Source organism: Acipenser ruthenus, chromosome 1 (genome assembly GCF_902713425.1).
Source record: "Acipenser ruthenus chromosome 1, fAciRut3.2 maternal haplotype, whole genome shotgun sequence".
In the NCBI taxonomy this organism is placed as follows: Eukaryota; Metazoa; Chordata; class Actinopteri; order Acipenseriformes; family Acipenseridae; genus Acipenser; species Acipenser ruthenus.
The window spans coordinates 99,851,481-99,863,762 of NC_081189.1; the positions used below are offsets into that span (position 1 = coordinate 99,851,481).

The following is a 12,282-nucleotide window of genomic DNA, read 5'->3' on the forward strand; positions in this document are numbered from 1 at the left end:
TATAGTGCAACTGAAAAGCAGAACTTACCACAATCCCATTCGTCTGAGCTGTCAGAACAGTCTGTTTTGCCATCGCACCATATGCTGCGGTGCACACACTCATGATTGTTACACACGTTCTCATTGTCTTTACAGAAAGCTGTTAAAAAAATAATCAAATATTATCAATTTACACACTTTATTATGGATATGAGCTGGTGGTTAATTGATATAGAGTGAATTGCAAATGCCCAGTTTTGACTTGCAAATGTGCAAGAGTACCATTTGAACTACAAGAAATAGGTTCACCACATCCACACTGAAGCATTGTTCCAGTAGATGATGCCAGTGTGTAATAAAACATCAGGATGTAGCATCATTGTCTGGTGGACAAAGTCAAAGAGATCAACACATATCTCTTGGGGGCAAACGCATGGCAGTCAAGGTAAGTCTGATATTCTTCTGTAGGGTCCATACAAAAAAGCATTGGGGGTTGACACTTAAATATACACATAGTCCTATTTGTTCCAGTATACCTTATGGCCTACAATAAATACATGAAATCGTCAAGTTGGTTAAAAAGGAGTGATGATGACTTACAGCAATTCTTTTCATCTGCCAGGTCTGGGCAGTCAGGGAATCCATCACAGATCATTGTATGTTTGATGCACCCTTTGTTCGACGGGCATTCCCACAGCCCCCGCTCAGTACAACCTGGTAACAGAAAGGGCAGCAATTTCCATCAAACAGGTTTATTCCACTCATTTATTTTGAAAGCCTTTCTTTAAAGCATCAGTGTTAGTTAAACATTACCAACACCATTGTTCTGCAGGTCTTTCCTCAAAAACAGATGTGATCCACCAACTGAGCAGGAACTGGGTTACAATCTGGCATCGGGGGTTTTTAAAGCTACTTTAAAGATGGTTGCTCTGTATTGAACAATATGAAACCTTTCCCGGTAAAAATTCTCCTGGACTGGGCTGCAAGGTTTGCTAATTTGTGTCCTTATAAAAGTCCCCCATAGTGTAATGAAGCATTGTATAACCATGGAAAAACTACAAAATGTCCCTATTTGTATGTGTGGTAACACAAACTTAGGGCATAACTATTAGGGGAATTGATCAGCATTGCTTTTATGAAAGTTTTACACATCAGCCATAGCCTCTCTTTGTTTTATCGGCAGGGTTTCAGCAACTAATAGGGGTTATTAACCTACATTCTCAATAATGATTGGGTTGAATGTCTTCAAAAGATTGACATCTATAATTGGGAATTGATAAACAGGGTTAGTTAAGCAGCTTCAAATTGCTCAGTGCCGCCATTTAAATGCTACAAAATAAACTAGTATATTTAAAATCTTCAAACTGGACAACGTTTCTTTTGTCATTGCATTATACTGTACCTCTGGTACAGAACAGAAAATAATACACCTGAGTAGCCCTGGTCAAACAAGCAGGTTTTAGGCTAGTTCTGAAGAGCACTTTGGTTTGGTGTACATTCAAACACGATTTCTTTAACAAATGCACACTCATTTGCAAGCAGAATTGAAAAGTAAAACTGTGATAGTGAAAGTGTCATGTTGACTTTATTAAAAAGCTTAGCTAAAAGTGACTTTGTGTTGTGCAGCCCATTCAATGTTCTTCCAACACAATGTATGTACTGTTTCTTAATATCGGAATTATGTGGTGCATTTGTTCTTTACAAATAAATGTAAATAAATTATAGCTTTGCATTACTGTTAATGGCCGGCATTATGATCTCAATCCATCCTATTAAACTGTGCTGAGTTCCAAAAATTCTGTGCCAAGTGGTTCAAGAGCAGACAGACCTGCACTCATTGAGCCTGAATCTGGGTTTTAAAGCCTGTCTGAGCCAGGACGTCTACAGTAGCAACAAAGACGTTGCCATCTGATCATCCGTGGTCTGCTGTTCACGTCTCAAAAAGCAGAACCTTCCTTCAACTGTTGTAATTCTGTCTGTTTAATGATAACATATGTCCCCTTGCAACAGTAAAGTCCTCTGCGGACATCAGGCAAATTAAGTATTGACTGCTGTCCTGCATATCAGCAACAGGATACCACTACTAAATACATCAGTTAGAATTCAGAGAGCACTGGATGTTCTTTGGTTCAGTAATATTATTTGTCTGGGTCGATTCATTCCATGGCCAATGTCATGCAGTGTGTGGCTGACTGAAAAACTTGTTTATAACTCATCAGTAGCTGTATTTCATTATGATGAAAAAAGTTATCAATTACCCAGAGTAAGATAACATAGAAGGCCATACGTTGTTTTCCAATTTGACTGCGTAATCTGTTTATTGCTGATAAATCAATAAATAAAATGGCCATTTTTACATAAAGACCAGGGCTCTGTTTCACTTCTTGTAATGTTACACATACTTCAAAAAATGCCAGGAGCCCATATTAATGTCAAATTATAATCTGTAAATCAAAATGAACAATTTGTTGAACTCTCAGCCTTTTCTTTTTTAACAACCATTTATTCCATCTGGTCATCATCTACACAGGGAGCTGCGATTCGGAGAAGTACTTACTCTTATGGAAATTGCATGGATATTCTTTTATATAATAGTTTTTACAAACAGAATTACTTGAATTTAAAAGAGCTTCAGATTAACAGACTCTTGTATGCAGACAGGCTAAAAGAATTGAATCTATTCAGTCTTGAACAAAGAAGACTACGCGGTGATCTGATTCAAGAATTCAAAATCCTAAAAGGTATAGACAATGTCGACCCAGGGGACTTTTTTGACCTGAAAAAAGAAACAAGGACCAGGGATCACAAATGGAGATTAGATAAAGGGGCATTCAGAACAGAAAATAGGAGGCACTTTTTTACACAGAGAATTGTGAGGGTCTGGAACCAGCTCCCCGGTAATGTTGTTGAAGCTGACACCCTGAGATCCTTCAAGAAGCTGCTTGATGAGATTCTGGGATCAATAAGCTACTAACAACCATGAGATGAGATTCTGGGATCAATAAGCTACTAACAACCAAATGAGCAAGATGGGCTGAATGGCCTCCTCTGGTTTGTAAACTTTCTTATGTTCTTATGTTCTTATTACCATTTAATACTTTTCTATATTTGTCAGGTGCATACTGCCTTTAACCACCCCAGAAGTGGTATATATCATCAGAACCACACGGACCGAAGTAGTTTATACCGTTTATTTGGGGGAATTAAAATAATTAAAACACATTTTAAATTAGGATAAAACCAGAAACTTATATTGTGTAATACATCCGCAGTGTAATATAGTCCCACATTTAATTTAATTTAATTTATTGTTCACTTATTAAAATAAATTGCACATCTCCATTTATTGTGAATTTATGCATCAAAAGTGGCATCTTGAAACTAGAGGACTGAGCACAAGCTAATGATGTTGATGGTCTGAGTTTCAAATAACACTGAGGAAGGCGGGAGAGCAGCTAAGATGGATGCTGAAGCCAGATCTTGAGGTGAGTTTGTGACCTCGTTATATGAGAGGCACACATATTCAAATCTGTTCTCTTCCTTTAGGATCTCAAAAGATGTTTTTGGTAGCTGTCGAACACCCTTGTGTCCACGTTGTGCCAAGATTGAACCAGACTTTACGCACCAATCCGACAGCGGTGTCAGGGGACAGTGCCTCAGTTTCCCGCAGACACTTCAAATCCAGGCCGGTAATTCAGGGGGTGGTGTTTGGCCTTGTCTATTTGCTTTTATAAAAGTTTTCATGACTGACAGGAGTACATTATTGCTGGTTTTAAACTCGCTGTCAGTAGAGATGTTAACCCTCTATTGTTAAAATATCTATTTAGTTCAGCTCTCAGCATTATAAAACTGGAGACTGCATACTGGTCACCAGTTGAACTTCTTGCACTGGCATAAAATCCCCTTTAATGTTGTTGAGATTTTTTGGACTTCTTTCCTTAAAATGAATGTCCATTTATTTTTCTTTAAGCCACTCTAAGTACATTAACAGCTTATGCTGTCGTTTTTTTGTGTGTTTTTTCAATCTTTGTTTTCTTCTATTTCATTTAGCTCTTCCTCATCTACTGTTGTGTGTCTACTCTTGACAGTTGCTGGTGCACTTATTTTATTAATTTATTTTTTCCAGGTTGACTGCTGTCTTCACCCAGCAAGTTGGTGTTGTACCAGTTATCTGTTTTCATCCCCAAATATATTAAAGGACATTGGTGGAATGTCACAAATTTTTGGTGGTTTTGTAACTAATAACAAATAAAATGGCAGTTTGTCATGGAATTTTGAATGTAGTGGTGTGTAGTGATTTATTCAGTGTGAAGCTGCTCATTAGTATGCCATGGTATACTCTATATATACACACGGTCATGTGATGCTGTTTAATCAGAATTTGTTATTTTTCCAGGCTGTGTTTAAAGTAACATCCATGTTTATGTCTCTCTCTCTCTCTCTCTCTCTCTCTCTCTCTCTCTCTCTCTCTCTCTCTCTCTCTCTCTCTCTCTCTCTCTCTCTCTCTCTCTCTCTCTCTCTCTCTCTCTCTCTCTCTCTCTCTCTCTCTCTCTCTCTCAATTCAATTCAATTCAATGGAATGGTGCTTTATTGGCATGACTTACAATAGCAGGTGTTGCCAAAGCAATTATACAATACAGACATGTATATATACAATGCATCATGAATACATATTGTAAGATAGCGGGTTGTGAGAGTCGGCAGGGAGGGGGTTAAAACCTCCCTGCAAAGAAAAACTTGTGGGAATGCACCTTTTTGTTTAATTGATTTGCTTATTGTTTTGTTTAATTGTTTGATTATTAATGATTATCCACACCTGGGCTTTATTAGGGGTTTAAAAAGAGAGCAGGCAGTCTGCTTGAGGCTGCTGAGTGGAAGGAGGCAGTAGGTGCGCTGTCTCCGAGTAGCCAAGAGAAGAGAAAGTAAGTGCTGTTTAAACCAGTGTGCTTGTGAAGACGGGTAAACAGCTTAGCTGTCCCACGTTAGTCAGGGTGTTTCCTGTAAGTCGAGTTAGTGCTCAAGAAGAGCTAGGTGTTATTTTGATTTGGTGTATTTTGTTTGTTCCTGTTTATTAAAAAAAAGTTGCGCAAACGCGCTTTAAAAAAATCCATTTCTGTGTGCCGGGTCCATTCTTAAAGGGACAACGAACTCAAGTGAGTGCAATTCTTTTACATTTGGTGGCAGCGATTGTGGGCGCCCCTGGAGACCCAAATGGATTTTAAAGAATTGATTGAGATGTTCAATAAAAACACCGCTGCTCAGGTGGAGCAGATTAAGAAGATGGAGAGGCAGAGACAGGAGCTGGGCGGGGCCCCGTTGAGAATACAAGAGCGGGAGCCAACGGAACTGGAGCGGCTGCTACAAAAGTGGGAGCTGCCGTCCCGAGAGCCCAGAGGGGAGGAGTTGCCGCTGCCGGAGCCCAGAGGGGAGGAGCCGCCGCTGCCGGAGCCCAGAGGGGAGGAGCCGCCGCTTCCAGAGCCCAGAGGGGAGGAGCCGCCGCTGCCAGAGCCCAGAGGGGAGGAGCTGCCGCTGCCAGAGCCCAGAGGGGAGGAGCTGCCGCTGCCAGAGCCCAGAGGGGAGGAGCTGCCGCTGCCAGAGCCCAGAGGGGAGGAGCTGCCGCTGCCAGAGCCCAGAGGGGAGGAGCTGCCGCTGCCAGAGCCCAGAGGGGAGGAGCTGCCGCTGCCAGAGCCCAGAGGGGAGGAGCTGCCGCTGCCAGAGCCCAGAGGGGAGGAGCTGCCGCTGCCAGAGCCCAGAGGGGAGGAGCTGCCGCTTCCGGAGCCTAGGGAGGAGGTGACGAGCGTACCTCCACCACAGCCCCGACCACCACCCCTACGGTCCAGTCCGGTGTCGCTGCGTCCAGTCCCTCACCCCTTGCTCCTGGACACCCTGTCGGTTAGCCTGGACCTCCCTTCACTTGACCTGGAGCCCAGGAGTCGGCAGGATCGGGCACAGTTCTCCACCTGGTCCCCTGCTCCGCTCCTCCCGGACATTAAGACGTCGCTGTGCTGCTCCCAGACGTCGCGTACGCTCCCCCTGGTCGCTGCGTCGCTCCCCCTTGCTGACCGGACGTCGCTGCACTGGGTCCCAGCTGCAGACCTCTGCCCGCTACTGCAGCCTCCAGTGCCCCGGTCGTCGTGCCGGTCGCCCCTGACAAACCGGTGGGGTCCCTCGTCGCCGGTGCGCGGTCCCTACCTGGCTGACCCAGGACGTGGACCGATCCACCCTCGAGTTCGCCAGTGGAGGAGGGCGAAAATTGACATTTATGGACTCGAGGGTGGGTGGTTGTGTTTTAGGGGAGGAGGGGGCCGTCTCATGGCCGGTGTCTTGGAAAGACAAGGGGGGGGATATGTAAGATAGCGGGTTGTGAGAGTCGGCAGGGAGGGGGTTAAAACCTCCCTGCAAAGAAAAACTTGTGGGAATGCACCTTTTTGTTTAATTGATTTGCTTATTGTTTTGTTTAATTGTTTGATTATTAATGATTATCCACACCTGGGCTTTATTAGGGGTTTAAAAAGAGAGCAGGCAGTCTGCTCGAGGCTGCTGAGTGGAAGGAGGCAGTAGGTGCGCTGTCTCCGAGTAGCCAAGAGAAGAGAAAGTAAGTGCTGTTTAAACCAGTGTGCTTGTGAAGACGGGTAAACAGCTTAGCTGTCCCGCGTTAGTCAGGGTGTTTCCTGTAAGTCGAGTTAGTGCTCAAGAAGAGCTAGGTGTTATTTTGATTTGGTGTATTTTGTTTGTTCCTGTTTATTAAAAAAAAGTTGCGCAAACGCGCTTTAAAAAAATCCATTTCTGTGGGCCGGGTCCATTCTTAAAGGGGCAACGAACTCAAGTGAGTGCAATTCTTTTACAATATATATAAACATACTGATTTATAAAGTACAGTAAAAAAAAAAACAAAAAAAAAACATATCACTACTAACAATAAACATGTATCAGGACAATAAGTATTTACATAATACATACATGCCTACATACACAACAACATACATCTCTCTTCTCTCTCTCTCTCTCTCTCTCTCTCTCTCTATGCTTTGTTGAATTTGGACTTGTGACACTAGGAACTATGCTGGTTTCATCCCCAATCCTAACACTCTTTACTTCTTGCTTGCAGCTCAATGAAAACTATTTGAATGTCTGTCAGCACATCATGTGAGATGGTAGAGAGGTCTTTACGTACCACAGTTTTCCTCATCACTGTCATCATCGCAGTCCGTTTGTCCATCACACCTCCTCGAGGCTAACACGCACCTTCCAGAATTACACTTGAAGTGGCTTGGTGAGCACTCTGTCAATGACACAAGCATATGTGTTTCATTATTGTTGAATATTGCTGCTGAAAACCATGGTAGTCCATCACTGAATTAAAAAAGCCTGCACTGTTGTGGTTACTGAGGAAAACTTTTCAGCCTGTGAGACTGTTCCACATCTGGGGTTCACTTGGTGGGAAGGAAGTATTATTTTGCCAGCTTTCAAAGTTGACGTTTTTTGTTTCAAATGTTTACATCTTGGCAAGTTTTTATACTTTCACATTTTAGCTTCCCACAGATCTTTTAAAAAGATCTGCTGCGCATACCTCTATTCTATACTCTCTACAGTGGAAGCAACATAAAAGTGCCCTAGCAACAACATTATTTCTTCATAGCAACTACAGCAGTGACAAATACTTTATTTCCACTAATATAATGTAATGCATTTTTTTACCCTAGAACAAACGTCAAGGAAATCTGGTTCAATTAATTATTTATCTGTTTAAGAACTTAACTTGAAATTTGAAACAGACTTTCCCGAAAGCATTCTTTACAGGCCTCTCTGCAGAATGTTAGTCTTGTTAAATGACATTGACTCCTGTCAGCTTCTCAGTTTTTCACCAGCATCTCATTCCCTGCATCAATTTTAAACAACATTTAAAAAAAAAAAAATCCCAGGTACTCTACTGGTTTGTTCATAACCACTGCAGGTTAAAACGTTAGTTCCCTAGGATATTTAGTGCAGCTCATCAACTGGTACATTAGCACTAACCCTCAACACCTTGGTCAGGCATCAGACATGTTTCATTGCCGGAGTTCTCCTCTGGAAACTGAGTGCAATCTGTGTCCTCCGGCCACTGCAGTCCAACGATGGCCAGGACTGACTCACAGAGCTCCTTGGAATTTTTACACAATGACCTTAGAAGACATACATAATCTATGATTAAATGTTTGACATTATAAATAATATACACATATAAGGCAGTAACACAGATAAATCAACAGGAAAATACAAAGAGGATATTCTTAATGAAAACCTTTGCCTTATAGTTGCAAAATAAGTATCAAGCTTGGTCTGTTTACTTCATATATATACAGACTAAGCTCTGAGCTCTGTTACCTGCAAGGTGGCACTCTCTTGTGGGTCTCCAGGTCACACTTTGGCACAAGGACGGTGCAGGCGAAGAACATGAGGTATTTGTAACAGTTTGTCTGGACCAGGGCTGGGAAGAGGGACGATTCCCAGCTGATAGACGTCTCCTTCTGAGTCTGGTGGCCCAGGTAGTTGGGGTAGCTGGTGAAGTTGTAGGGCAGATTCATGCACAGCTCCAGAGTAATGGGTTCACAGCGACCTGTGGAACAGGGTTAAGCACAAGTTACCTAAACTGAAAGGGTGGAACTACGGACATTGAAATAGACTGGAACAGTTTAAATCTTTAACAGCCACAACCTCTTTAGAGCCCATAATAATTTAGATACAGCAGGTTTTTTTTTTTTTTTGCTGACAGGACAAGGATTGTGTGTTACTGCCATTCCAGGTGCATTTTAGGTGCCAGTACCAAAAAAGCTGTGAACAAGATTATCGTAAATACAATTTGTCCTTTCCACTAACCTATGAAGGATGTTAAGTACAAAACATTAATTTGAGGCCTAGGCAGTTATTGGGCATCATGTCACAAACAGAGCTTTTATTTGGTTGAAGTCAATTATAAATAAGTGTAATATTTACCATGTATAAGTGTCTATGTGTGGAAAGAATATGCATGTTATGTAACTTGTAGGGAGATAATTGAATGTGGTACTTCTAATTAGCTGACATGGCTGCACTTTCAACACACCATACAGTATATCAGAAACCATTTCAGGTGCAGACTTCATATTTGATTATATAAACAACGTATATGGCTACTATAATGTGGCCACTTTGCTGAATTTCACTCTGGAAAAAGACGTTGTAGAAATATCCTAGTCAATAATGCAGAATGAAAGTGAGAGAGACATGGAAATGTCTTAGCTTTGACCCTGCTTTACATAGAACTTCTCCAAGTTTAAGATTTAACTTCACTATAAGACAATAGGGTGCAGAAATACCAGCAGGAAACCCATGGTGTATATCAGAGTAGTGGGATAAAGTGAATACAACTACATTTATTGTGCCTGTTGATAGAGTTAAATCTGTACCATTGTTTATGAAATAAATATAATCTACACGAAATACTATATTAACTATATTAATCCCACTGATGTTTGATTTGTTGATCTCCTGATACAGTAAATGCCACTAAATACAACAACAAATTAAATGAAAGGAGGTACATGATAGAACAGGTTAAAGAGATTTGCTACATGATTCAATGTCTAGTGCAATACTTACTACAGTTCATGCTGTTACTGTGGTTGTCACAGGCAATATTATCACTGCAACCACCAGGGCAGAAGGTGTCCCTGCAGTCAGTGTTTCCTGCTGCACACAGACTCAGATCTGTGCAGAATAGAAGTCATGGTTTCGTTATTTAATGTTAGAAAAATACATTTACATCTCAACATTGTATGTTGTCAGCTTTTTCGATAAAATAAATATGTTTATGCAGATACTGTAGATATTTTTTCAAAAATAAAATAAAACAGTTGACTGATATTAATTAAAAAAAATGTTTTAATGACACATTTTTATGCAGTTATATATGAGTACAGTAGAGAGTCAATTATCTGAACTAATTGGGACTGAGGCACAAGGAGCACAAGGAGCACAAGGAGGTTAAGTGACTTGCTCAAGGTCACACAATGAGTCAATGAGTAAGCTGGGATTTGAACTGGGGACCTCCTGGTTACAAGCCCTTTTCTTTAACCACCGGACCACACAGCCTCAGCACTTAGTACACAAGTACCTACTGATGATATATAGCTAGTAACATATTCTATCAATACAAAATTACAGCGCTTTACAAATCATTAAATTAATGCAATTCACTACAGTTAAGGTAATGAAATACTGTAATTATATGTACCATATACCAAACCTTGAAAATCATCAACGAAAACAATTCAGCACAACTCTGACACATTACAGAACTTTAGGAATCATTAAATACTTTTATAATTTCTGTTAAGGCAGTATAATAACATGCAATTGAAATGAATAAAATACAAGTTCTTAGCTGCACAATAACATAGACAGGATCTCCAGCTCTTGAAATAGATGAAATAGAAGAAAAATCAAGAACGAAGTTACTGTTTTAATTTGTTTAACTGCAACAATTTAAAGCACACAATGCTCCATCTAAGGTTTTGGTGGTCTGAATAATTCTGTAACTTTCATTTGCCTCAGTCTGCTGATCCTTTTTTTGGCAGCTAAATCTCGTTGCCGTTTTAGCAGCAGAAGCTGTGTGTGTAATACACCACACGTAATTCATCACGTGATTACAGGTGTGTTCGGTTGTTTAGACAGTACGGTTGATCAAAGATCAGATCATTGACTCTCTACTTGGCAGTACAAGTGGCCCCAGTGCTCAAACAAAAACAGGCCTCCCTCCTCTGTGTTTCCTTACTCTGCTCTGTACTGCAGTGCTCCTCATCGCTGCCATCCTTGCAGTCCTCCTCCCCGTCGCAGCGGAACGCACTGGGAATGCACTGCCCATTGCGGCACTCCATGAGGCCCTGGCTGGTACAGGCTGGGGGGGCGAGAAAGACAGTCTCTCTCAATCTCTCATTACACCACGAGGTTACAATATCAGCATTTCAGTTCAGTTCAGTGCACTGTCCCCATCAAGAAAGTGCAAACCCCTAGTCTTCAGATGTTTTTTTCAAACTTTATACTGTATCACTTTAAATACAGTACCACATACAGGGGATCTCACATTATTTCAAGACATTTTATTTATTTGGTCTTTTAGTAAAGGGCCACAACTTACAAACACTGCAGTTATTTTAAGACAATGTTATAGTAGTTCATTCAATAAAACAGAGGATATACAGCTTTGTAGTTCAGCAGGAAGAAAGACAACACAAAAACATTTTAAACAATGTAAACGAATCATATACATGGAATATGTTTCCACTTTTGTTACAATAAGAAAATGCAACTCAAAATAAACAGGTTTGTCTACAATGTAAAAAAAATATCATATGACGTGCATTTATGAAGGAAAGAAATGTATTCACAAAGTTTGAAAAAAAAAATGAATGAGTTTAACTCATCTCAGACAGTGGATTATATAACATGTTAAAACATGAATGGACTGTGATAGAAGTCTATTTTAGGAAGGCTATTTTCTACTCTTTTTTAACTTAAGTTTGAACTATCATTGGCTATTGTGGCCCCCAGAATGCATCGTTCCTTTTCTAGAATTTTGATGTCACCATACCGTCATTGTACTACACTTTTCTAGATTTTGGAAATGCACGTAGGCTAGTGCCAGTTTGGTATGACTGACATTGTTCCACGGGTCAAAATGTGTCATATTCAAGGGACAAATTTCAGAATTATCATCTTACTGAGACAGAAGTACACATCCTTATCTACTTGCAGGAACAATGAAACTAAACATAAAAAAATATATATGCCAACCAGGGAAAGGTTCAAAACATGTTAATCTGTTTTTTATTGTACATTATTTATAAATAAAAATTACAACAAAAGTATAAAGTCGAAATATACACACCTCCAGTTGTTGCTAAAACCACTGAAATGTCAGCAGCAAGCCAAACTCTTTGTGCAGTTCAATTTATAAACCCTTAGGTTGCGTTCCTTAACTTCATAACTTCAAATTCCACTGTTGGAAAGTATTTGAATACAAAATATAAATAGTATAATATTCATATTAGTCATAGCCTTTCTTTGCTGAGTAAGGAGGGTAACCATAAAACAAAGCATATATTAATAGTACAGTTAAAAAAATAAACTTCAAAATAAACTTCTAAAATAAAAAAAATAAACTGAATTAGTAGCAGTGTGGGCAGCAGTGTGGAGTAGTGGTTAGGGCTCTAGACTCTTGACCGGAGGGTTGGGGGTTCAATACCCAGTGGGAGACACTGCTGTTGTACCCTTGAGCAAGGTACT

The 12,282-nt window shown here is 40.5% G+C and overlaps 1 protein-coding gene across 1 annotated transcript in view; it reads right to left on the bottom strand.

Annotated features, from left to right (window-relative positions):
- LOC117421188 (atrial natriuretic peptide-converting enzyme-like) overlaps window positions 1-12,282 on the bottom strand; it is a 53,021-nt gene that overhangs the window by 7,883 nt on the left and 32,856 nt on the right. The window contains exons 9-15 of the mRNA XM_034035260.3: window positions 10,772-10,894; window positions 9,598-9,705; window positions 8,344-8,575; window positions 7,996-8,141; window positions 7,154-7,261; window positions 580-693; window positions 29-139 (exon numbers count right to left, since the gene is read on the bottom strand). Of these exons, the coding sequence (XP_033891151.2) occupies window positions 29-139; window positions 580-693; window positions 7,154-7,261; window positions 7,996-8,141; window positions 8,344-8,575; window positions 9,598-9,705; window positions 10,772-10,894 (942 nt within the window). The remainder of the gene's footprint in view (window positions 1-28; window positions 140-579; window positions 694-7,153; window positions 7,262-7,995; window positions 8,142-8,343; window positions 8,576-9,597; window positions 9,706-10,771; window positions 10,895-12,282) is intronic.